The sequence below is a fragment of the Mercenaria mercenaria genome, chromosome 3, assembly GCF_021730395.1.
Source record: "Mercenaria mercenaria strain notata chromosome 3, MADL_Memer_1, whole genome shotgun sequence".
Classification (NCBI taxonomy): domain Eukaryota; kingdom Metazoa; phylum Mollusca; class Bivalvia; order Venerida; family Veneridae; genus Mercenaria; species Mercenaria mercenaria.
Window position 1 is genome coordinate 74722068 of NC_069363.1, and position 27037 is coordinate 74749104.

At 33.4% G+C, this 27037-nt stretch overlaps 2 protein-coding genes across 4 annotated transcripts; both read right to left on the bottom strand.

Moving 5' to 3' along the window:
• Positions 1 to 9637: 9637 nt before the first annotated feature.
• On the bottom strand, positions 9638 to 17595 carry LOC123524385 (prion-like-(Q/N-rich) domain-bearing protein 25). Of its 3 annotated transcripts, none has more exons than XM_053538915.1 (8): positions 17280 to 17595; positions 16314 to 16445; positions 15545 to 15673; positions 14238 to 14372; positions 13594 to 13725; positions 11341 to 11472; positions 10362 to 10498; positions 9638 to 9884 (listed from the first exon to the last, which is right to left on the bottom strand). In XM_053538915.1, exons 1-7 carry the CDS (start codon positions 17482 to 17484, stop codon positions 10371 to 10373), a joined length of 993 nt encoding a protein of 330 aa, XP_053394890.1. In that variant the 5' UTR covers positions 17485 to 17595; the 3' UTR covers positions 9638 to 9884; positions 10362 to 10370. The 3 variants fall into 3 exon arrangements, with proteins under 3 accessions (XP_053394890.1, XP_053394889.1, XP_053394888.1); XM_053538914.1 differs by having other exon boundaries at positions 9638 to 9881; positions 10367 to 10498; positions 17280 to 17594; XM_053538913.1 differs by having other exon boundaries at positions 10367 to 10498; positions 17280 to 17588.
• A 3043-nt stretch (positions 17596 to 20638) lies between these two features.
• LOC128555711 (prion-like-(Q/N-rich) domain-bearing protein 25) lies at positions 20639 to 26818 on the bottom strand. Its single transcript, XM_053538916.1, has 5 exons — positions 26692 to 26818; positions 25713 to 25841; positions 25341 to 25472; positions 22906 to 23038; positions 20639 to 22032 (listed from the first exon to the last, which is right to left on the bottom strand). Exons 1-4 carry the CDS (start codon positions 26711 to 26713, stop codon positions 22911 to 22913), a joined length of 411 nt encoding a protein of 136 aa, XP_053394891.1. The 5' UTR covers positions 26714 to 26818; the 3' UTR covers positions 20639 to 22032; positions 22906 to 22910.
• Between the last annotated feature and the right edge of the window lie 219 nt (positions 26819 to 27037).

Here is a 27037-nt window from a genome sequence, read left to right on the forward strand (position 1 = left end):
TGTTTCTAATAGTAACATTTGTGTCATGTTGTACCTGTATATGTATGAAGTGCTATAAGAACACAACTTTTATGTAGTGTTTATTTACATCAGTGGTTACATAAGCAATTTAACACATAATTGATATAAACATATAATTTCAGCAACAAAAAAATTCAATCTAGTCATCCATCCAATATCAAAACACAATGAGTAATAGAAACAGTACGAGTTTTTCTCCAAGTGTCCTTTTGCAGACGTAAGAAGCCGTTTCACATGGACGAACACCAATTTTATCCTCGGCGAAGTAGAGGAAATAGAATTTTTTTTTCGAAAGATAAACATTAAATGATTATCGTTTGCCTTTCTAAATATATTGTATCAGATTAGAGTATTACCCGAAATTTTAGTGCATTCAAATTCCAAACGGGTGGCAGTACATGTGTTTGTACATTGGTATACATCACTACATGATATACAAGTTATAAAAATGAGAGACGCTTTTTTGACGAGGAAACGAACCAATAAGACGAAATCCTAGACCTCTTTGTACCACCCTTTACTATTGACATTGAGGCATCGGAGCTGGATGTGTCATTTTGTAATGTAGGTACGATATGTTATCTGTTTATATATATTACGTTTTAACAGTTTAATAGAGGTTTGTTGTAATTTTAATCTTGGGCTACGTAAAATGTGTCTTTAATATCTGTTAGCAATACACTCGCCTTAAATGTTTTAAAAACAGCCTGTTAAACGGGAAAAGGTCACAAGAGGTAAAGTGAGTTATGTAGGCTCACAAAAAGAATGGTTACTAAGCTCATCTGAGTATATAATGCTCTTTAAGGATTGATGAATACCTGGTTCACATTAACATCGATTACACTCTGTCACCCTTGCTAAATAACTGTGTAGCTAACTTGAACAAAATATTAAAACGAATATCACCAGACAGTGATTATTTTTTCTTTCTTTCTTTTTATATATTTTATTTTATTTATTTATTTTATTTTATTTTATTTTTTCCCGGTAATCTGTGTTCCTTCAATAAAGTTCTGTTCTGATCTGTTCAATAAAATTGGATCTTTCTTGTAAATTTACGTTACACAAGATTATATTTAAGAAATAATATATCTCATTTAGTGAATAGGAATTCTAACACAATCTTATCTGATTCATTTTCCCATTAAACAAAGGTTCTGACGTCACAATTATTTCGTCATCGTGTCAAACGGCATAGCGGCGCGCTGGAAAAGAAACCGACTGAAAACGGGCAAATATTTAATGAATGCCATCAAGGATGTACTTTAAAGTCCTTGGTAACGTGTTAGAAAGAATCGAAATAATATATCTCATTTAGTGATTTGCTCTTGAATAAAATCATAGTTTGTCGTTCAGGTGATATAATCCCTTCGCATCTGAACTCAAAACAATGATTTATTCAGCAACAAATCACTAAATGAGATATATTATTTCTTAAGTAAAGTACGTTTCTCTGATTCTGTGAATGATTGACAGGGAGGCAACAGTACGATAGTGAAGAACGAGGATACGACGGCGAAGCGCGACAGTACGACGGACTGTCACCATCATAGTGTCGCGCTTCGCCATCGGACTATCGTTTTATCGCCGTCGTACACTCATACTTTCGCCTTGATAGGGAGCAGGCGCTGGCCCTATCGGAACGCTGTAGTTTTCACATGGCGCGGCCCACTTAGTTTTTAAGTTGTCAGGATTTGCAGATGTCTATGCTGGCTGCAGTGTAAAGCTATCATTGCCGTTCTGTTTATAAGTGAAAATTAATCATTCTTTCTTGTGTTGTTAAAAAACAACAACATTTATTTACATAGCAATTCTAAAATATTGATATCTTCAACAGTAGTATATAAATAAACGTCGGACTTCAATATTTTACGATTTTGACATTTCATATAGTCCGACGTTTTATCGAAATTATACATTTACCGGTAGAGCAATCCGCAAAATATATTGCGGAAAGTTTACAAGTTCACGGGAAAGCGATAGCTAAATATCAACAACGGACAAAGAAACCTATTTTACACGTCCATTGAAATAACTGCCTTACTGACAGTACCGAAGATCTGTCCACACTTTCAAAATTGAAATTTACATCCATTCACTTTTGCAACACAACACGAAACTGTCAAATCTTCTTTATTATAAAGAATGATTTTAAACGAAAAATATTCTCACGGTCGGATTTTATGAAAAAAAAATGCGGCCCTTTACTAACGTATTGTCTATGTTGTGTGCGTATGATTATAATCGATGGGTGTAAGCAGCATTTATTGGTTGTAATTTAATTAAAATTTATTTCATTAAGTTATAATTTCATATCAAAGCGGTTTTAAGGGCTAGTCCACATACATTCGGCGGTACCCATGCGTTAAATAATGGCCGCAGAAATTTTACTAGTGCTGTAAGTTAAATGTATTTGTTTTCGTCTAAGCATATTAATTGATTCTAAATATTTATTCAGTATTATATTGTTTATGATATTTCATTCAATTACGACAGAAGAGTCTGTGTAATGCGTTGGGGAATTGAAGTGATTGGTGTTGCAGTTTTAATAAGAGTAAACCAATATATCACGTGTTTGAAGGTTTTCCTACATAACACTTCAATAAATGACACAGGGACATGTTGAACGTCCAAATACTAAAAGGCGCCCTGTGCAAGTTTAATGTTATTGGACTACTTCAACAGAAGATAGCCAGAAATCACCTTGAAATGGATATTCTTTACATCAGGCACAGTTTATGATTTCGTCCACGAACTTCACGTGCAGATAGTTAACTGATAGAGTGCGTTCATACAAGACAGTGTCCGCTTACAACCGTAAGAAGACACTTTTACAATAGCTCTGCTGGGATAATAGTCGTATAAAAATGTAATAGCCACTGTCTTGAAGTCGCCACAGTGCAACAAAACCCATACACTCTTCTAGTTTTAGTGTTACTTTATTGGTAACGTATGTTTCATAATGTATTTTTCATCTTTGTTATGATGTATAAAATGATTGTGTATGTTCTTTGCAATGCCCAGGCAGAATGATATACGAGATATGAAACTGAATTGGTGACCTCTGAAACCTAGGTACGTACGTTGGATTCTTAGATACACCCATTCTCTGTCTTATTTTTCGATGAAAATATTCAGACTGCGGAAATACTGTTACAGATCTACAGTTAATTATTATTATGTAAATTTTATTGGAAGCAGACTCCATGAACAATTGCTAAACTATAATAATTGCTAATCTATTATATCTTTACAATGATGCTGCAAGAGGCATAATTCTGATAATCCAGAATAGTAACAAGATTAAATCCAACAAAATTATAAAGGTCATGCTTGCATGTTCAGTAAACATGCTTTATTTAAATTAAAAGCATACGAATGTAATTGTTGGTGTGTTTTCGATGTTGCTGGTTCTCCAAGGTTGAATATTTGAGTGTCGACAGTTACGTATACTACATTTTAAAATTCCTTTATCCACTTTATCCATAAAGTCAAAATTTTTCAAGTCTGCTTACTTTAACAGCTACAATAAAAGGAAACTATTGTAACCCCAACCATTTTTTAGTGGAACATTAATTGGCTCGATGTATTGAGAAACAGCATGTGATTTAAAAGTACTACATTTGTAAGCCCCTTGTCTATAATCTAATTTGCTTGCGAAATATCGTGTTTGCTCATATAAATGTATAAAATTAGTAATCTTAACACAATTGTTTAATAATATCTTATTAGAAAATATAGTTATTTTGATATTTTTATCATTAATTAAAACCGTCGGAAATGTAGCTCGGTGGATGGGGTATCTTAACCCCTAAATTTTGGTAGAAATCGTCAAAATTTGGAATAGAGTGTTACAGCAAGCCTTTTATTGACTTAGAACAGTTACATTAGCAAATGGCTAAAATCTGAAAGTCACTATTGAAATATTTCAGTAAAATTTCATTTGTAGCTAATGATAGTTTAAAAGAGAGAGAATTCCACAATTTTCATACACCAGGTTTATTAAAATGAGTATAATTTGTGTTTGACATACGGTAGAAAGCGACATCCAGTCTTAAACGATCACAGAATGCATGTATTAAGGTTGAGGTAGATGAACCTTTGCCTAGTTTCTGGGTTACGAAATCGAAAAATTAGAGGGCTTACAGAAACTGGCCAACAGACCATTAACACAAAAATAAGAAGTGCCAGAAATCATGCCCTTTGGGAAAGTAAGCTAGAGATCATGCCCCTGGGGAAAGAAAGCTAGAGACCACACCCTTGGGGAAAGAAAGCTAGAGAGCATGCCCTTGGGGGAAAAGCTAGAGATCATGCTCTTGGGGAAAAAGCTACAAATTATGCCCTTGGGGGAAAAGCTAGAGATCACATGCCCTTAGGAAAAAATGCTAGAGAAGATTCCCTTGGGGAAAGAAAATATCAGTAATTAGACATAACTGAATAGTACGCTTGCCTTGTGCACGCTATTTCACCATCGTGGAGATAACATATTAAGGTTATCCAATAAGATTATCAGGATATATCGACGTGGTCAAAAGAAGATTCAGAACCAAGAGTTCTTTATCGAAAGCATGCAATAATAGCGGAGTTCACTTCTCACTTTGACAAACATGTATTTATTTGATAAAACTGTAGGCTTCTTTTGCTACAATTAATTTTTGTTTTGGAAAAAATAAGTTTGTAGTGTTTTCGTGTTTATAAAAATGAAAACAATAACAATTTTCTTGGTTTCGAAATGTTATGTGAAGTGTAAGAGCCAGCCGTGGGTTTCAATTGCTTTTTGCAGTTTGTTTCAAAGTTTCTTGAGATTTGTCTAACATTTGCCTCAAATTCCATTTCAACTTAGACTGCCTCCAAACGATACAGTCAGTAATAAGAGATAATGTACTGTGTAAAAAATAATATTTAAAAATAAGTCAGCGTACTGAGAAATTTGTCTTAAACCTTTATCCTGCTAAATTTCTAAAATGAACTGGTCCATCATTCAATTTTAGGAGTATATACCGCTTATTATTCAAAGGGGTGTTCACTGAACATTTACTAACATAATAACGAACAGTGCATACGATGATCAATCATGGATGTGCATGCTGATCTTGGTATGCACTGGTCGCAACAGTTAATCCACTTACCTTGCATTTATAAAAATACATAGCGAAACATACTTTCAAAATTCAAACACATCCCTTCTTCTCCTTCCGAGACAAGATAAAACCCTTCTTCCAATTTTAAGAATTTTAAACATAACAATGCTTACAGAATAATTGTGAATTTTTTTTGTCCTTAAATTCTTGGCACCATTGCAAATAAATTCACTAGTTTATTAATAAACAGTATAAAATTATAGTATGTCACATTATGATTTATTTTCCGTACTTATTCTTTTTAATGATTTACTAATAAAATTGTTAAAATACCTTTAATAAGTAAAACCATGCGAAGGATATATATTCCAACTGTTCTCGCCATCTGTGACAATATGCTTGAACGCTGAATGAAAACTAATAACGAAGAACTTGTATGTATAACGACAACACGATATTAATGATACATCTTACAATCAAGGCGGGATTTGTAAATACAGTCGAATACCATTACCTCGATATTCAAGGGACTGTAAAAATTTCATCGACGTATCCGAAGTTCGAAGTAACGATATCGACTAACTTGGGACTTCTTTATACTAGCGTTGGACGTCTATATTCTCATTATATCCAATGCCTTTGTTCAGAGGTTTGAAAGGGGAAAGAAATAATACAAAACGTAAATACGATTTTTAAATTATTTACAAATAAAACATCTTAATTAAATACCTACATATAACTTTTTAATTTTTCAAAATGTACATTTAAACATTAGCATTTCTATTCCTTCCCGTAACAAGTCTGAATGCAGCGGTAACGTTCCTAGTTTAGTAGTCATTTTGACTGTGCTTCAATAACTAAAATTTGCCAGTTAAATACTGTTACATATTGTTACTGAATCCTAAATGGCAGATTTTTACGCCGTCAAACAGAAAATATTTCATCCAAATTAGTTGTTATATTTGAAAGCAGCTTTCCTGCTTACACGGTGTTTTATAGCACTAATTATTGGGAATTAAATGCAAACTTCCTGACATTTAAATTGGATTAAAGATTAAATAACAAACAAAACAAACACACACACTAACTTGAATATGATTAATACATCGCCAGACAACAATAGGCTGATTTTCACACCTTACAAATAACATGGATATTTTAGACAAGCTGTGATATCGACGAAACCAGGTGTAAAAACAGTACAGGTAGGTTGACGGGACTGAAAAATCTCATCGAGCTAAACAAAATATCGAGCTAATCATATCGAGGTAATGATAAATATTTATATTAAGATAAATAGGGAAAAATCGGGACCGACTCAAACACATCGTGCTAACCGGAGTATCGAGCTAACCGATATCGAGGTAACGATATTCAACTGTATTGTTTCTGTCATTGCATGTGAAAAGCATGTCGTGACGTGAATAATGTAGGGTTAACGTTAAAACATCTGCAGAATTCCTAGGGAGTAACGGGCCCGGGCACCAACGTATCCCGAAATGAACATGTGCTAACGTACTAACGCCATTCTAGCATAACACTTGCAAAAACTAATGGTTGATTATATTGTCCAGCAATGTGTTTATCTCGGTCGATATCAGTATGCACCATTTGAGATGTTGTCAGGGCAATTTCATTGAATGCAGATTATAATCCAAAAAGTAAGGTTCTTATACACTTCAATTTCTCCTAAGGCCTCTTTGTATGAATAGGCGACTCAATTACTTTAAAAGCTGTTGCCTGGAGAGGTAAACTAAAAAAGAGGAGACAATGATTAATAAAATGTATTTTTGTGTATTTGATTACTTGTCATGAACAATTTCTATGTTTCTCTGTACACTGTATAAGTCGTTCTATGTATTTTACATACCGAAGGGTGAATGCAAAAGAAGTCTAAGTGCCTCTTAATCTATATATGAGCCGCACCATGAGAAAACCAACATAGTGTATTTGCGACCAGCATGGATCCAGACAGATCAGGATCCATGCTGTTCGCTTGCAAAGCCTATTGCAATTAGAGACACCGTTAGCGAACAGCATGGATCCTGACCAGACTGCGTGGATGCGCATGCTGATCTGGATCCATGCTGGTCGCAAATGCACTATGTTGGTTTTCTCATGGTGCGGCTCATATGTATTTAGACTTTTTTCGCATTCACCTTACTGTTATGAACATTTAAACATTCTACAACTTGTTCTGGCATTCTAACAGTTGTTTTGTTGGGTTTTTTATGTTTTTTTTTTTTGGCATTATAAAGGTTGCTCACTGAAAACTTAAGGAGGTAGATTACCTTTATATTTGTATGTGCGCATGTCCAACCGGAAGCTAACGTGACGATTTACGACGACATTTACGACAAACTAAATGTGTTTGTATATTCATTCTTCTAAAAACAAATCATAGGTCTGTCTTCGATCTGACGCTTTATGGTTTAATAATGCAGAAATAATGAATAAATTGCCGCAGAAACGCTTCAAAACAATGTTGCCTTAAAATGACGTCATTGACGTCATGACGTTACGTGTCAGTTACCGCACAAAATTAATAGCTTTTATCTTGAAAGTACGTAATTCTGTGCATTTTCTTTATTCAAACTATTTTCAAATAACCATTATTTGCTGAAATATTTTTTATGAGTCTTTTGCTCTGAATAATGATCAATATTTTGCTTCTTTTATGTAGTTATATTTAAATGTTATGCGGAATGTAAGAAAATGGATGATGGTAACCAATGTTATTTGGAATATAGTTGGGTGAGAGGTTACTTGTTACGGCCATTTTCAAATAATAAATCTAGCAGTTTGATTTGTAATACCTATTTTTCAGGTTCCGTTGATAATTTGTTACTTATATACTAAAACTAAGATCTAAAATTGTTCAAATTTCAGTAGAAAATTGTGGTTTCTTGAATTGAATTGATGTTACCATGGAAACGAAGCCCGTGACCTATGTATCTAAATGTAAAATTCAAAAGCGTTGACACTAGGCTGTTTAAGAAACACAGCTTCGGCTTTTTATTTTCATTTCAACAATATCCATGAGAATAATAGTAACATGCTGAACGATTTTTTCCATGAAAAATGCCCGACGAAGGGTACTGCTGTAAGTATTCTAAGCTTAGAAATTTGTTTGAATAAATGCAGATAACACGAAAATATAACTTACGTTAGAAATAATATGTTTTAAAGCTACATCAACTAGAAAGATAATCTTATTCAATATTATTTAATAAGAAATTACGACAAAAAGCAAGATATAAGCCATTTTAAACATCTCTGTTGCCATGGTTACTTTAAACTTTAAGAAAAATAGGGTACCATGTATAGTGCTTGGTATTTTGCTAATAATATTACCCAAACATTTCATGTTGGTCATTAACAGAATGGCACTGAAGCCGTCGAAACCCCCTATTTTTATACACAGTTGTTTAAAAATGAGAGAAAATGCGTTACCATGGAAACACGAGCCCCGCGACATATACATTTTAAGCTTATATTAGAAAGCTAACGTGCATACCAGTAAAATTATAGATTATGCTGACTTCTACGGATATCAATGAAACTAAAATACACTGAAAAGTGTTAAATATCCGTATTTTCCTTCTACTTTCAATATGAAATACCTTTGGAGGGTCATGTTCTTCAAACCTGGATAAAAATTGAACTTGAAGGGACAGAGACAAACAAAACTGAGATTTAGCAGTTAAAACTTCATATTACACGAAATACAAAAAGATGCTGCGGTTCAACTAATTTGAATTTATCCTTGTAACAAGGTAACCACTCACTCTTTCATCTCTTTCTACACATTCAACTTTCATCATAATAGAGAGAGAAAATTATCTTTTGATTTTAAATAATCAATGAATTTTATATTTTCTGTTTCAAAATATTTTCTGTATCGATGAAGAGTTTTGAATACGTCATACTCGGGCAAGTCACATGACAAAATCAGCTGCTGCTCGTTCAGTACGATGATTTACATAAATAACTCCCTGTAGTCTTGATTTAGGACTTTATTCCCTTAACTAATGGTTAGGCTACTAGGTAACAGGGATTTCACATAAAGAACAACAATTAGTGTAGTATGAAAGAAAACAATTTAACTACCTCCATCCACTTTATCCGATTCATATTTAAATTTCTAAATTACAATTGATACCGAGACCATTAAACAAACAAGCTAAAAGTATCTAAAACAAAGACACCAATCTTTATCTTTGATAATTCTTGTTCATTTTTCAAACTTTACGTAAAAAATCTTTCTCATAACCGATTAGAGAACGGACAAACAAAATGTATCTGAAAGACGTTTTCTGAATAACAATACCTGTATTTAGGTATGCAATCATATCGCCAACTTTATGTTTCTAATCGTTACTATCTAATGAAGAAAAGCTGGTCTATTTCCAAAATCTTACTCCCGTTTTAACTAGAACTAGCATCATTCTTGCGTCCGGCCGTTACAAGGCATCCACAAAAACATACACAGCAATTTCTCATGTGGATTTATTCACGAAACGAAATATACAGAGTAATTCCTAATGAGGATTTATTCACAAAATGACATATACACAGTAATTCCTCATGTGGATTTGTTCACAAAATGACATATACAGAATAATTCCTGATGTGGATTTATTCATAAAATAAATTATACACAGTAATTCCTGATGTGGATTTATTCACAAAATGAAATATACACAGCAATTCCTCATGTGGATTTATTCACAGATTTATTCATATCCCGACCTATCGAACACACCGCTTTGTACACATCTTCTGAAATACATAAAGAAGTGAGATTAAAAATTAAAACTGATTGTACAAAACACAAATGGTTCTGCGAACAAACAGCACATTAGATGTTGTAAAGTATATAATTTTGATATTAAAGCAAAACGATAAATGTGATTTTTGTTCATAAATGAGACATATTTCTAAATGGTGGATAATGAAAATAATTATATGTAACAATATTATATTGAGTAATAATATTTTTAAGAAATCAGGCCATCGTAAATTAGAAGATACTGATTTCAATTTTATTCAATGGACTTGCTTTGTTGAATTACAATGTATATAAATAAACTAGAATTACTGCTATTTTACACAAACATATTTTCTAATGTCTGACCTATTAAATGGAGTCTAAAATATGCAATAAATCCATTTCGCAGTTTCCTTTTTATAATAATCATGATGTTATTATGTAGGAATGTATGTGTTGCACATAAGACTGAAATATAGACAAATTACCTTACCTAGCTAGTTCACACATTTTCCTCCAGTTTCCAGGTATCCTGTTTTACATACACACATTTTTGTGTTTATGCTGCAGACGACATTTTTACCTTCACATTTTCCAGCTTTGCAAAACCCTCTCAGTAAACCGTCTGTAATAGCATTTACATCATACTTATACATATTGTGCTCCTTTAATTGTTGTATACATATATTTCAGTTCATAATAATTTATTCTACCCCAATTGTGATGAAATATTTGATCAACTCTCGAGTACGTTTCTCTTATGAGAAGATGTCACGATGGTCGTGACCCCAGTGGAGCAGTCGACACCTTAACCACGAGTCCAGCGCTCTCCTTGATTTTTACAGCGACTGATGGTGTACTCATATCGTATTTATCATTTAGTACGTATCTGTAGTCGACAAATGTATAGTATGACCTCTGTTAACGACATATTCGAGGAGGGAATACCCCCTACTAGACACAACGTATATCAAGATCCATATCTCAAGCTCCGAAAATTAGTTTATGTAAGCATGTGTACAGGATCAAAAAATACAAATAAAATACGTGTTAACAAAATGGAACTCATCCTAGATGTTTGTTGCAAAGCCGTTACACTGCATACATTTTAAACTCTCATTAGGAGTCCCTGAACACAATAAATAACAAATTCTAACACGACAAGTTAATAACCCATTCTTGTGGAACAATATCTATTTCGGGTTATTCTGCAATATCCCAACTTAAACTTTGCTGCGCGTGCACCGAGTTTTGGCTAGTCCATTTATACACTGCGTGTAAATATTTATGAATGAGGCACGTCGTTTACCTTCATGCGGGAGGAAATTTCGAAAGCCAAATGCTATGATACTTGGCCTTTGTGATATATTCATACGCATTCCAATGCTTATTATTTTTTAAATAAAATATATCTAATGTAAACAAGTTGTAAATACTTTCGTCTTTAATAAAGAAAAATCACAATACCTTCCATGCATTTTCCAGCCATGGCTGTCGAGCCGACATTACAGATGCATACTCCTTTACTGCACACCGTAGTTGTATCTCCTGTACACGGGGATCCTTCAACTCCTTTGCAAAGTCCTCCAAGATGCTCATCTACACACAAACATATTGTTTAAGTTGATGTCGTATACGGAAAGACCACAAAGCCTTAATGAAGTTCTAGCCCGTTTTGCTTCATTTAATTGTTTATGGCAATTTCGGAAATGTAACTAATTAAGATAAGTATACAAGCTGAAACTCGATATCTCGAACTCGTTTATCCCAAAATGGCGGCTATCTCGAAGACTTTTCAAAGTTCCGTCCTTCAATCATGTTCATAAAAATATCATTTAAGTCGAATTTCGGTTATCTCTAAGTAAAATGTTCGGTCCCTTGGAATTCCGAGACACCGTATTTGTAATACATATACCGTGTCTTACATTATATGATAACAAGTGACCGAGCAGTATAGTGGCCTATCGGTATAAAACTTTGTTAGTGTTTGTCCCTTAGGGTTGTTGGCAACAGTGTTACGACTAAATATGCTTCAAGACATTAAGCAGCTCAAAAAGAAAAACTATTTTAACTTATTAATAAATTTCAATAGAGACCTTGGCCTACAAGAATAAATTATATACGCGACACACTGTCTCGTCATGGAGAACGTTTGTGTGCAGTACGAGGATAATTCATCAATGCACATAACAGTCATGGAGCGAAAACAATTTTACTTGACCCTCAATATTGACCTCGACCCTGAATTTCGACCGATAACCTTGGGTCATGTGCGCGACGCATAGTCTAATTATGTGAATATTTCTGTGCAGAAATAAGAAATAACCGTTACCTTTTGTCCTCAGTACCCAACAAACATTCTCTCGTTTGCTCGGACAGACGGACAGATGGCCGGACGGAGGGCTTCATAATAGTGCCCATCACCACACAACCCCGGTATGGAGTTTCCTATATCTTCCCTATTCCCACCCTTTTCATAGGGCTAGTAAACGACAATGTTATAAACTCTTTTTTTTTCTAAAAACATATTTTGGGCGTTATAGAATTCAGCCAAAGTAATAACTAGTTTTAACAACAGCTCGTACATGCATTATCAAATATCGAGTAATTCTTTGTTTGATAATTTAGTTATTTCAAGTTAAGTTTAACTGTAAGTAAGTTTGTTAGAGATGTATGAAATAAACCCTTTTTTCTCTAAACTTTGAAAACTTACGAAATACATCATTTATACTTGACACAAACTTGACAAATTCCTAAGCTAGATAACCTTTATCGTTATTTACATTCATGCCTAAAAAACGTTTTATTAGTATAAAAAATGTTATACAAAATACAAGTTTGAAAAATCAGATGAACTTGAAAGCTTAGGTTTTCTAACCTTTTCAAAATTAAGATACTATCTCTGTATCTGTTTTCTTCATGTTTTTCGGTAGCATATTAAATATAACAGTTACCGTGGATTATATTTATAACTGTCTCTGTTTTAGACAGCGGGGTTTTCATTTTATAATTTTCAATGTCACAGACCTACATATAAACTGGAAAGCATATGAATTGCATCAGTCAATAAGCGGATTTTCCCTAAATACATGAATATATATCAGTAAATTGTGGCAATATAAATATCCTACAAAAACATAAAGCACCGTATAAAAATGTGAAAGAATTTTAAACATTTCAAAGAATTATCTTAAATTAGTTTTTTACACTATTATCATTGTGACTTTATGATCTTAATGTATGATGTTTCCCAATGAGCTTGATATTGCTCTGTTAAAACTTGTGTAATGTGATAAAACCAATACAAATAGCATGAAATAATAAGAAAAAAATGTTTGTTTCCGTGTAAGGTCAAAACAATTTAAGACTCGTAAAAATATTGCATCTGATGTAAACTTGGTGAAAGAAATTTCGATGTTACACTGAAAAAAAAAATCAGATATCCTCGACTGAGACTTTATTTTTTGCTAAACATGTATGTTACAAACACTCTCCCTCAAAAAGGCATGGGGAAATACTGATAAATAATGTTTAATATTTTTCATATAAATAATGATTATTAATACAATTTTTGCATTAAAATGATGCTAATGTATGTAAATAATACCAGTGCTAAACTTCAATATTTCTTGTAGTTACACTGCTGTAAAAACATTGACAAGAAAATATTAACCCATTGAATTAATTGGCCAATACTGATAAACTTTTCACTTAACTTACCCCTTTGACATTTCTGTCCCACCTGTTGTGTTCCTTTCTTGCACAAGCAAGATCCATTAATACAAACAGCATTTGAGTCTAACAAACATTCCCGACCCTGTTTTCCTTTGCATACTCCTCCAGCTGTTTCATCTACAGAATTTTGTGAAAACATGATATAGAAAGCAATTATACTACTGGAAGAAATTAGACAAACTGGTGCCATGTACATATATATATCGTTTTCCCAAGTGGTAACAAACTAAAGAGAAGTAAAACTGTTAACAATACGTTTTGCAAAGACGAAGGTGTACTGGCGTTATTAGTTTATATATAACGAACTTTGAGGCAATAACTGCAGATAAGGTTTGCATATATATATATATATATATATATATATATATATATATATATATATATATATATATATATATATATATATTAATATGTCTGCCCTGATGATTTTTATATGAAACCGGTAGGTAGACAGAAATACAGATAGAGGAAACCCATTGGATGTTTTTCTTTTTTATTTATATATATAGCTATATATATATATATATATAGCCTCTTCAAATAAAGACATTTTCATTGATATATTTACTCATTCAATTCAAATTCAACAAAATCATCAAAATTTATGTAGTTTGCAACACTTTATTTACCCAGAACACATGTGCCATTTATGTTCCTAGCATTTTCCGTACAGTACAAACAATAACCAAACCAGCATTCAGCATTCTTGTCTCGTCCACATCTAGTACCATATGCACCATCACATGTTCCACCTAACGTCTCGTCTACAATATTTATGAACTATTCAGAATAGAATTTCCAGACAGAAAATGGACAACATATAATATGACATACCTTTTAAAAAAGTACTATGCAAATGTTTTCCCCACACCGCTACAATTGAATTAAAAGGGTGAAGTGATATGTAATATCTGACAACAACACTCAATTGAATTAAAAGGGTGAAGTGATATGTGATATGTAATATCTGACAACACACGTCAATTGAATTAAATGGGTGAAGTGATATGTAATATCTGACAATAGCGTGTGAAATAAATTAAAATGGTGAAGTGATATTTATAACTGACAACAGCACGTCAAATAAATGTGAACATGCATGATTGAAAGTTGTGTTCTACATGTGTTCTCATTACAATACACATTTGTACCAAGTTATTTCCAATCCTTCCAACGGTTAAAAAAAACTACAAAAAGCGGAACTGAAATAATGCCTAAGATTTTGTCTCACTGTACCAACTTACGGGACTGTAAATTACATTCCGCACATTGTGTCATTAGGGTAAACATTAATTCGAAATCCTTTTCTTTTTGTCCTTGCAGAGAATGGATCTTAAAAGATAGAAAGCAGAAAAGAAAAACTGCATAGTTGACTTTTGACATATCCGTACGTTCTTTCATTGAGCCACTGACATTGACGGAGAGTTACATTCTGCCTTTTTCTTGTTCTATATGCAAATTATTTGAAAACTATGCCTATAAGAAAACATCTCACAGGATCCAACCTGAATGAAATTTGGTTCTGCACGTCGTAACATTATGGCAACCATTTGTGCCAAATTATTTTAAAACCCTTTCATGGCTTATAAGATAAGAAGTGGACATGTTTTTGTGACGGACAGACAGACAGATGGACGACAGGATAGAATCAATATCTCATTAATATGGATAGATGCTTCAAACGCAATTGGCTTCTTTAATATAGCTTATGTTTACATTTGATTTAAGTAAGGAATACCACTTCTTTACTGACAGGTTTTAAGGTTGCCATTATCACTTAAAAATGATTGTATAATAGAAATGCATGCAAAATTGACAGTATAAAGCTTTAAAGTCACCAAATGACCTACAATGTGCCAGTATGACTTAAAGCAATACAATGTTAAGTATTTCGGTAGAAAATTATCGTCTTTAAACAGACTGTTATGCCTCTTACCTGTAACACATTTCCCAGATACTTCACTTGTTCCAAATTTACACTGACATATACCATCTTCACATTCAGCATTTTTATCTAAAAGACAGTTCTGGTTCCAATCCAGGCATATACCGCCATACATTTCGTCTGTAAATAGTGTAATAATTCATTTGAATTTCTTTTTTTACATTTGTTCACACAAAAAAAATGATAACAATTCTAACATTTATGCAAAGTATTTTTCATTTGAAGTATAATAAAAACGCAAATACATAAATCATTGCATTGTGTGCCTGTTTGAAAAGTTCATTTAGAAAATATTTATGGCCCAAAATACACAAATGACGCTACGCCATGTACAAATAAATAATAATCAAAACCAAACTTCTGCAGTTATGTGCCTTTGAAAGTTCATGACGTTTACTGTAAATATTCTAAGTTTCCTTGTGGTATGAGTTTTATGCTATTAAAAGCATGATTAGTTTGCATAATAAGCCAATTGATCAGTATCATGCAATATTAGGTTAAAAAGCTTTTTATCGAAAACAAGTTTCACTTTGAATTAAATTTTACCTATTGTGCATATCTAAGATATATAACTGGTAGTTATTTCATGGGAGTTTGGAGTACTCCCAAAATTGTTTTTCCGAATAAGCTGTTGCGACTTCACAACTCCTGCCAGAAGCCGATCTTGGGTTACAAGCCACGTTGGCTGAATTCAATGAAAAAACAGATTACCTCCTTGAAATATATGTACGCTTGATTGTAAGTTAAAAGAATACCTTACCATGCACACATTTTCTGTTTAATTGTGAAGAATCATCATTGCAAAAACAAACGCCATTCCAACAAACAGCGTTCTCATCTTTTAGACACATGTCGCCGTTTTTGCCAAAACATATTCCTCCGACCGTTTCATCTGAATTTGTATACGTTAGTGCATAAAAATCAACCATTTTGATTATATGAACTATAAAGTACAATTTCCTCTAGCGTATCTGAATTGGCTGATAGAAATACACTGTTTATTTTTAATTATTTCCAACAGCTTCCTATTCCTATATATAAATGACATATATTTAGCTTACGTAACTAAAATTGTACGATTGAACAAATGTAGATTCTTCTCGTTCATGGTGCACTTATTTAATTTCTGTCTGTTAATGCCGATGTTATTTATAAACAAATAATTTCAGTTTTACTCTAAGAAATATGATTATGTTACAGAAATTTTTAGGGTCAATTTTGTTGTGTTAATCCGACGCTTTATTTCTAATACTATGATATTCGTTGGGGACAAATTTTTGAGAATTTCATGGTTTCAGCAATCTAAGAAATCAAATCTCAACGAACAAATAACATATTTATTAATTTTATCTTTAAAATTGGAATTCCAATATATCCCACGAAATGGCCTTAAAGCCAAAACCCACGAACTGTCATGCCCATGACTTTAAATGTGTTTACAGTATGAGCAGTCGGGGCACTCAGCGGGATACCTAACTATCATGGCCACTTGACGGGATACTTGGAAGAAAAATGTCACTGGTGGTATTGGTGGAGGCAAATTTATCATGTAAACTGGAATCAGGCTGGTAATAGTTGTCGTATTAGTGGATTAGCGGGGTGGTTGCATTTCTGTTCTGAACAAGCGACCACTTTAGAAAAAAAACATCCTTTCTTTAAATTCAAAACAAATCTACTGTATTGTGACTTTTGATTGCTTGAACATCGCAGAAAATGTAAAACTCACCGGTAATACAGTCGCCTACACGGGCATGGCGTCCATTTTTACACAGACAAATACCACTTTTACATATGGCATTGTCACTATAACACTTGATACTATACATGTTCTTCAGACATTCCCCACCAGCATATCCATCTACAGTTAGGAAATATTCTATTTTAACTAAGATCTTCACATTGTAAATGCACTTGTGAATTTCAGTAAACATGAAAATAAGTATATATAATAGATGATTAACATTTAATGTTTCAAAAATATTGACAAATTTAGGATATATGTATAACTTATTTACAAACAATAGCACTTTATACTTCGATGAGAACATCAGACAAAACTAGAGCAAAGTCCGTAAATCGAGAGTTACATGTACTTCAGTACTGTAGTCGATAGTTTTAACAGTCGGAGTGCCTGCCATATGCCAGTCAACAAGACATTTGAAAGGAAATGCATTTTACAATTAAAGACACGTTAAAAGGACAGAGTTGTTACCGCTGCCATTTTCCACAATTTTACTGGTATGTTATGTGAAACGCAAGCCGGTTATTGGGATTGCGTTTCATTGGAACGGTTGAAAAAGCGTGAATTGGTCTGAATTGCAGACACATGTAGCCAATATTTCAGTTCCAATACATTCAACTAGTTGGACGAAACAGCGTCTGTAAAATATTTGCCTGCTGAGCTCGTGCAAATAAGGTAAATATGAGGTATCAGTGTACGAATGCTCTTAACAATTTTAGTTTGTATTAATTTGTTTAAGCTCGATTGTAATGAAAGCTTCAAGCTTATTGAAACCGTCGTGTTCTTGGCCCCAGTGGGTCTTGAACCCACGACCTCTGGATTGAGCGGTCGACACCTTATCCACTAGACCACTGATTTAACTTATTATATACATGTATTTTAAACGCTACCAAAATAATAAATTGTATGTTTCTCTTCTCTTTATGTGATGACGATATGGTTAAACCTTAGCATCTTGTAGTAAATAACTGGATATGCCTTTCATTTCGGAATTAGAAGTCTTTCACCTTTTCCATAGATGTATTTTGGTCTTTCATGGTCTTTAATTCCAAGACTTTCAGCATAGGCATCACCATACCATACCAACAGTTCTGATCCAGGTAGTATTGACTTGAATGCAAGGTAGTATATTTCTCCTGTATGAAACGTAATAATGTGACTTTAGTACGAGAATGTTTATAACAATGCCTTCTGTGCATTTTTTTACAATTTATGACAGAGGTTATTAACAGTGACTGGTCGCTATCACTAATGTGCATTACACTCTTCACGGACTACCTCGGGTCTTACATGAACTCTGCCCCGTAATTATAAACTTATCTCTAAGAGTTCAGAAATGGTTATGCTAGTCAGGCTAGAATCGTGTCGACTTATTTGCCTCTAACGTGTTTGGTTGTCCATATTTTTTTTTCATGAAAACAAACTATTCAGCCGGTCTATGCAGTCTGAAACAGTAACCGGGGAGGCATCTATAGGGTCTTCAATGGCAATATATCTCATTATTTTCGATGACAATAAAACCAAATTCTATGCTATGAAATTGTTCGTATATGTACAAAACGACAGTAGTTATTACGTCTTTGGTAAATGATGTAATTAACGGTGCTTTTGATAGTTCATAAAAAGAAATTAGTACACCGTTTGATTATGGAATGACTTGGGACATTTTAGAATTCAACAAAATCTGCAGTAAGACTATATAGGAAATATCCATAGATCAAGTGATTAAAAAAATAAAAATACCTGCATGTTGAATGGCGACCAGATTTTCTGATTCCGCATTGTTAGGCATGTTTACGTAACGTAGCCAGTTAGATAACGACTTATCTTAGGCGTCAACACTTCGAATTTCTGAACTCAACGTTTCAATCTAGAAATAAGAATTCCATGGTCAGTTGGTATATAAGGTAAGCTGGTCAGTGTATTATACATAACATGTTGATATTTCAAGTCAATCGAGTCATACAAAAATATTCATTTTACGACTTCAAAGAGTCTCCCCGTACATTCAATCAGGGCTGTTATATTTCGATCTTCTCAGATCGTTCAGCACGACTTTTATGTCGTGTTGTTGGTACTGTTTAGTTTCTCAACATTACCATTTCGGCCTGGGTGGTTCCAATACTCCCGCTTTCATAGCCTTGGGTATTGTATAATCACCCCTTGGATATGGTGCCTGCGTTTTCATTTTGTCTTTTGACAGTTCCTGTGATACGCAGGGTCCATAACCTCAGATCCCCTTCCTAAATTCCAGTTTGTTTAGTTCTGCCCATTGTTGTCTCGTCTGGGGCAAACCCATTATTTTATCTGGGGACCAAACGCCGCTCTTCATGGAATTACATGCTTCAACACGTGTATCATTGAAGGTTCCATGTTCACTGCCGTTTGAATACATCTGCGGATGTCTCTAAATTGCTTTTTGTACTTTTAGCATGTATAAATGTTAAGTTCTGCTCAACCCGGGGCTAGAGGGCGTGGACGGTAGCATGCATTTCCACCACCGCATCTATACATAAAACTTAGTTTTGCTGTTAATTTTCTTTTTTTTATCAGTACTGTGTTATAATATTGGAATGCTTTCAGTTGGTTACAGTATTTTTCATATGGAATTCACTATTGCTAAATACTGGACTACACAAGTAAACTGAATCTGAATATTAATCCTTTCCTCGTGCAGTCCAATATTTAAAAATAAAAACAGCCCAATATTGAAAAAATATTGGACTCCACATGGAAAATACTGTACTGAATCCCAATGAAAGCAGTCCAATATCAAAATTACCGAGTACTGTGAGTACAAAGGAGTGACGTCATGACAATATTTTAATGTTCTAGTACAAACACTCATGAAATAGCTTCTATATTAATTCGTTGTTTCTTTATTATACACACACAGGAACCATTCATACACAAATCATTTTAATCTATTTATGGTCTTTTTCAAATTTCATACTCCACCCAAGGACTTAAATTGGCGCATCTATATATATATCATTTTTCTTATTCTAACAACTTGTATTTTCATATAAATTAATTATTATTAATTAAGGATAACATGGTGTAATAGCCATATTTTATATCTTGTAACTGGATGGTAATATTTAAATGAAATTTGGTCACTTTAAAGACATTCAAAATTAAAAACGTTTCACCGAGAGATTTTTCGAATTTTGTCATTTTTAGGGGAGATAATCGGTATTGAAGTTAACATTGATGCCTATGGGAAAAATATAATTTCTTTGATTATGAGAATTTGAACTCGAGTTTCAGGAAAATTTTGCGGTAGAAAGCTGCATGATATGATTCTGATACAAATATCAAAAAGAAATATAAAATTCCCCGTATGGAAAAGGAGAAAATTATTTTTTTCTAGTTTTCAGGGGAGATAACTCATGAAAAACCAAAATTATCAGGGGAGGTAATCTAAAGGGAATTTTTGAGAACTTCTGTCACTATATAACTTGTCAATATGCACCTTATTTCTATCGTTTGACATTTTCAAAGCTTACATTATCAAGTTGTATGTACGCTTTTGGTGAAATTGAGGCATATTACGGGTAGTCATCCTTAAGCTTGATCCAACTCATGTCAAAAGTATCATAGTGCGCATTTAAAAAAAGTTAATACAAACTCATAAAGAATTTGTTTTGCAAAACTTCCCGAATTTCTAATTTACCTGAAGGCCTGCTCATTAAAATCAGTATGGACTTTTATTCTCCTCAAAAGTAGCTATCTCGAAAAATCTTTTATTGAAAGACCATAAAGCGTAAATATCAAACGCAATCCGGTCATTTCCTTATGGGAGAGTCACTGAAATAATACATTGGAGCCACAACGCGGACGTTTTAAATGACTTCCACGTAATCTACGTTGGCGTTTTGCAACGTAAAAACCAAATTAATCTTCTTTTGGAAGAAAAACGGGTCTTAACAGTGTAACGACTTAAACGGATATTCGATATTCTTACCCGATGACGACAGCCGAATACAGTAACACTAATCTGAAAACGACACATTAACATTTTACTTTTTAATTAAATCAAATATGTCAATGACATAAGTTTCAACTAGTGCAACATTAGAGTTTTACGTTCCTGCATACCATTTGTTATCTAAGGTGCATAGCCGAAACCAATAACGAACGTATCATTGTAAAGCATAGACTTTGCTAATTTCATACATTCAAACATTTTTCAACTTTTCATTTAAACACCTTTATAGCTTATCTTTATTGCAGATCACATCAATATATACAAAACCTTTTCCAGTATCTAGTAAAATCTACAGGAAATATCAATTTGGTGGCACAGAATGCCACCAGTCAAAACAAGAGCCTGTCCGTTTCAAGTAAATGTGTATACATTTCTATTAATTTTAAAAGTAAAATAAAATGTTCTTTATGACCCACAAGAACAAAACATATAATAAAGCCGAATCCATGTACGGGCAGTACTGAATTGTCTTGGTTGCCCTTTTATATTACACAATGTTCGTACATAGCTGTCATGTACATTGCCATACTAACGGCGCTACAGCGCTGTATTGTAAACAGACTACACTCTGAACACAGTGTGATTCCATATTGTACCATTAGCAAATTTGTTTCATGTGATGATGAAAAATACTGATCTTTTAGACACAAGCCATATCTAATGCTACACTCTCAACTCTTGGAATCTTTGCCGCTGACACCTCAATCTTCTTCATTGTAGGTCCATCTGATATTCTGTAACCCAAACCTAAAACGGTGAATGCACGACCATAGTATGGAATGTAACAAAGAAAACTTTATTGTATAACATGATTGTGGGAAAGTCTATAAAGAAAAAGGAAAAAGGTTTATCAACAAACATAACTCTAAGAAGTGGTATATAATAATGATAATTGATCCTTAGTCTGTACATCACAATGTAAGAAGAAAGGATTTTTAACAGGAACACTTTGATAAACTGACTGAAAATAAGAAAGAAATCTTTGTAAATAAAATAATATACGGAGATGAACACAACTGAAATAAAAATTCAAATTAGATAATTGTAACTCCTAATCGTTATGAACTACAAAGGGTTCTGAAATAAGAATATCTAAGCACAGAATTTTTTACAAATATGAAAGACTGATAAGTGAAATTTGAAAGTACCACCTATCACAAAATTTAATGTAACTGCTGAAATAATTATAAGGTTGTAATATATAAAATATGAACAAAAGATATCAAACAGTATCTTGAGAACTGAACTGTGAAAACAAGATGAAGCTACTAGGAAGAAACTTTGAGGAAGTAAATCATGAACATCACAGATGAGACTGTGATACAACAAAATCTGCGTAATTACAGTACAGAATGGAAGTACAATAAGAATGGTCATGCATTCGAATAACCAATTTCTTGCTTTTTAACATGGAATTTTAATGTAGTGTAAATATATGAATCTCTTTCGCAAATGCATTTGTAAAGAATGGACTATATAGTTTAAAATAAACTCAAAAGCAACTCATTTTTATTGAACTTATATATATATATATATATATATATATATATATATATATATATATATATATATATATATATATATATTTACACACATAAAAAATACAAAGGTATATCTTGCCTGTACTATTTCATACACTTTCCTCTGCTTTCTACATAGCCTGTTTTACAAACACACAGTTTTGTTTTGATACTGCAGGTGACATTTTCGCCTTCACAGTTACCAGCTCTGCAAACACCTCTCAACGACCCATCTGTATAGAAGATTTACATGATACTTACATTGTTCGCGCACTTTTCTGACAACTTGAAACTAACAATTAAAATATTCGCTTTTTTCTTTTTTTTCTTTACCATTGTAGCACTTCCAATGCGGGAGGTCGTGGGTTCGATCTCTTGCCGCGTCATACCAAATAAGTAAAGAATGGTACTAGAAGTTTTTTCGCTTGGCACTCAGCATTAAAAGAATAGTACTAGGACTCGTCAGCCCGGTGTCGGTTTAATATGACTGGGTGGGGGTGGCATACCATGTGACGTGTCTACGGCGTGATACTCAATGAGGCAGCTCCATAAATTTGGGCATTATGCTCACTGCTACCTGTAGACACCGTCGTTTATATTACTGAAAAAATGTTGAAAAAACGTTAAACCCGAGCGCACAAACACACCACTGTAGCACGTATCTAAATTTTGTTTACAACTGTAGCACATGTAATAGTTATAGTATGTGTGAGAGTGTGTTACCAGGATATATCAGAGCTAGGGGTACATCGAGGGTATTTTTCTCTGCACATATCGTCGAGGCCGGTAGGCCGAGACAGATATGTGAAGAGAAAAATAACGAGATGTACCCCTAGCTCTGATATATCCTGGTAACACACGAGCACTACATATTATAACTGTTTTATCGCATAGTTTATCATTAAAATTTATATATCATTTTCATTTAAATTTGTTTATTATTATTTTTACTATTTTGATTCCCTTTCTGCGCCTCGCTGACTGAAACACTAAAACTTCTGTTTTAGAAAAAGTGTTCCCCAGATAAAAGTACCCAACAAATTTCTGCATTGGTTTTAAATCTTTGCATTTCATTGGCCAACATATTGTAAAACTTGTTGTTTTGTTTGTAAAAAAAAAATCAAAGAAAAAGAAACATTTGAGAAATCTCAGAATTTCATATATTTCATGTATTTCTGAATTTGGCAATAACTATCAATTTTTTGAAATATTCTAGTTTATTTATTCTTTTACTTTATAAATGTAGGTGTTTGTGACAATTCTTTCTCTGTGAACTGTAAATTGGAGCTAAAATCATCTTTTCTTTGAAAGAAAAAAATTATACTCCCTTGATAGGACCTCAATAGAGAAAAGTGTTCCGATATATATCCGAACAGTTTTACTGTGCTGATATATATCGGAACACTTTTTTTCTTATGAAACTCCATAGAGATTTCCGTGTTGATATATATCGCAACAGTTTTGTAAGATATCAGTACAGTTTTGTAATAATAATGTGTGTTACTATGTATAACATGCTGCAAAGATCAAAGGAAAATTGCCGCACTATGCGATAAATCTGAATTACAGCATACTCTAAAATGTTGTTATCCATTTTAGGACATATCTTAACTATAAATCAAGAGGTAAATTTCCGTTGCAGCACATATCTAAGTTATGCTGTAAGAGGTAGCACATATGTAATTATCATATAAGAGAATGTTTACCATTGTAGCACATATTTAAATTTTATTGTTTACCATTTTATCACATATCTGAAACATCTTGTCACAGAATGGAATTATACATGTTCATTGTTCCGTATAAAACTGAATGCAAATTACCACTGATTACAATGATAAACAAAATATGAATAGGGTATGTATGTGCATACAATCTGTAATTGTTAAAATCATGCATTTTCCAGCTACAGCCGTTGATCCAGCATTATAGATGCACACACTTTTACGGCGTAACATATTCTTATCACCAGCGCAGGGAGATTCTTTTACCTCTTTTGCACCCCCCCCCCCCCCCCCCCAACCCCACCCCCACCAAGATGCTCGTCTAGAAATAGTATATTTCTTTAGTTTACACAGATTTATGTTTGCCCAACAGAAAGGTTTTCAAATCTCTCTAGTTGTTTCCAACTCTTGAAAACAGAAAACAGTGGCGATGTCATTCGACAAGAAATATGGTGATGTAAATGAAGTTTTGACTGCAGACTATTTGGAAACAGCACAAAATCAAATAATAACAGGCTCGGTTTGATTGTGTCAGTTCATGAGATATGATTAAATGTGCAGCGAAGTCCTCACAATTCACTGACATCTATTTTCAAGCCATATTTCACAGATGATCAAACACCGTCCATGAATATGATACGCGATTGGAAGAAGAACTGCTCTTCAATCGCAATTAAAAACTGAAATTCGTCGGTAAGGAAATACAATTTGCTAAACTTTGTTTTGCACCTAATATTAGATCCATAAATGCTGTTTGTCAAAAATGAAAGCCGAAGACCTATTGCTTTCTTTGTTTTACAATTTTACTTACCCTTTTGGCACTTCTGTCCAATCTGATGCGTTCCTTTCTTACACACACATGACCCATTTAAACACAACGCATTCGAGTCCAGCAAACATTCTTGACCCTGGTCTTCTATGCATATACCTCCAGCTGTTTCATCTACAAATTTTCGTGAAATATATGACATCATACGCTTTTACGAGTAGCTGTTTTATGGTGAGAAGTAAGACAGATCGGTGATATTTACGTTATTGTATTTAGTTTCCCGACGTGTGATGCTATAGGAGGAAACATCGTTACTGACTGTAATACATAATAAGCAAAACTGTATTTTGGCGCGAACCTTAGCCATACGTTCCTCCCTATTGCATAATATGTGTACATATTAATAGACCTTACCTGTAACACACTTCCCTGATACTTCCCGTGTTCCATATTTGCACTGACATATACCATGTATGCATTCAGCATTTTTGTCTAAAGCACAGTCCCCGCTCCAGTTCTTGCATATACCACCATATGTTTCGTCTATAAAACAGCAAAAATTTATTCCGAATAGTTACCTGTATTCTTACATAACTATTTTATACATATAATCGTCGGACCATAGTTTGTGCTATAGACCGTTCTATATTTCAACACTAAATGTCTTACTTTGAAAACAAAATATGAACTGCTATATCTGATGTCATGTCATTAATAACTTATTGAATAGTTTACAGGTCATGCAATAGTTAACATCATTTCCCGAGCTCTTCATGTAAGCCATGTAATAAGTGTATTTTGTGGACTAATTGAATATTAGACAAATGACATGTATAACAAGTCCTCAGGAAAGTTCAGCAAATTGCATCATAGATGTTGAATTATTAATAAGTATATTTATGCCATTTAGACATGTGTTTTGCGTAAATAAAGGAATCTTAATAACTTGAAATAGCCTTAATGAAAGATTTTTGTTCAGTTTTACCTAGATATTCCAGAGACTCGAATAATTATCACAGCACTTTCCTAATTTTCTGAAGTTTGTCTACTGGTGGTGTTTGTTTGTTTGTTCTGGATAAAGTGCCGTTTTTAACAGTATTTCAGTTATGTAACGGCTAGCGGTCAAACTAACAAATGTCCCTGGATTCTGTACCAGTTCTAACATGTTTTCACTAGGTGACTACCAATTTCTTCATATGAATTATAATGTAGTGGCTGACGGATTTCAGGCAAAATGTCGTATTGTTATCAAATTGTGCACTCTAACGGGGCGGGTTATCTACAGGTGGACAATAAATGATTTTATGAGGCTAGAAAACTGAACAAAATTCACTCTATTCTGTATAACCAGATAACGCTCCTTACGCTTCAATATTAATTAAAAAATGCCTACCATATACACATTTTTGGTTCATCTGAGTAGAGTTATCATTACAAAAACAAACACCATTCCTACATTCAGCGTTCGCATCGTTTCGACACACGACGCCGTTTTTGCCATGACATCTGCCTCCGACAGTTTCATCTGGAAATTTAAATACAAAGTTTTAACATACACAACAAAATCTGACGAAGTTAATAGGATACCTGTATGGGCAAAAACAATCTTGTCAAAAAATTACTTCATGTGTAAGAAGTACCAAGTTATCTATTGACTATATATATTTAGATGAGGTTTATTTTCAATAGCTGGTATATACTTACATGAGCATACTGGGTGAAAACAGACATTGAAAATT

Coding starts and splice junctions, on each gene's coding strand:
- LOC128555711 (XM_053538916.1), bottom strand. CDS start 26,713: ATGAACCAAAAATGTGTATATG. Junction 25,842..26,691: donor GAACCAAAAATGTGTATATG/GTAGGCATTTTT, acceptor GCTGTTTTATAG/ACGAAACATATGGTGGTATA. Junction 25,473..25,712: donor ATCAGGGAAGTGTGTTACAG/GTAAGGTCTATT, acceptor GAAAATTTGTAG/ATGAAACAGCTGGAGGTATA.
- LOC123524385 (XM_053538915.1), bottom strand. CDS start 17,484: ATGTTTACTGAAATTCACAAGTGCATTTACAATGTGAAGATCTTAGTT. Junction 16,446..17,279: donor TGTAGGCGACTGTATTACCG/GTGAGTTTTACA, acceptor ATACAAATTCAG/ATGAAACGGTCGGAGGAATA. Junction 15,674..16,313: donor AAACAGAAAATGTGTGCATG/GTAAGGTATTCT, acceptor CACTATTTACAG/ACGAAATGTATGGCGGTATA.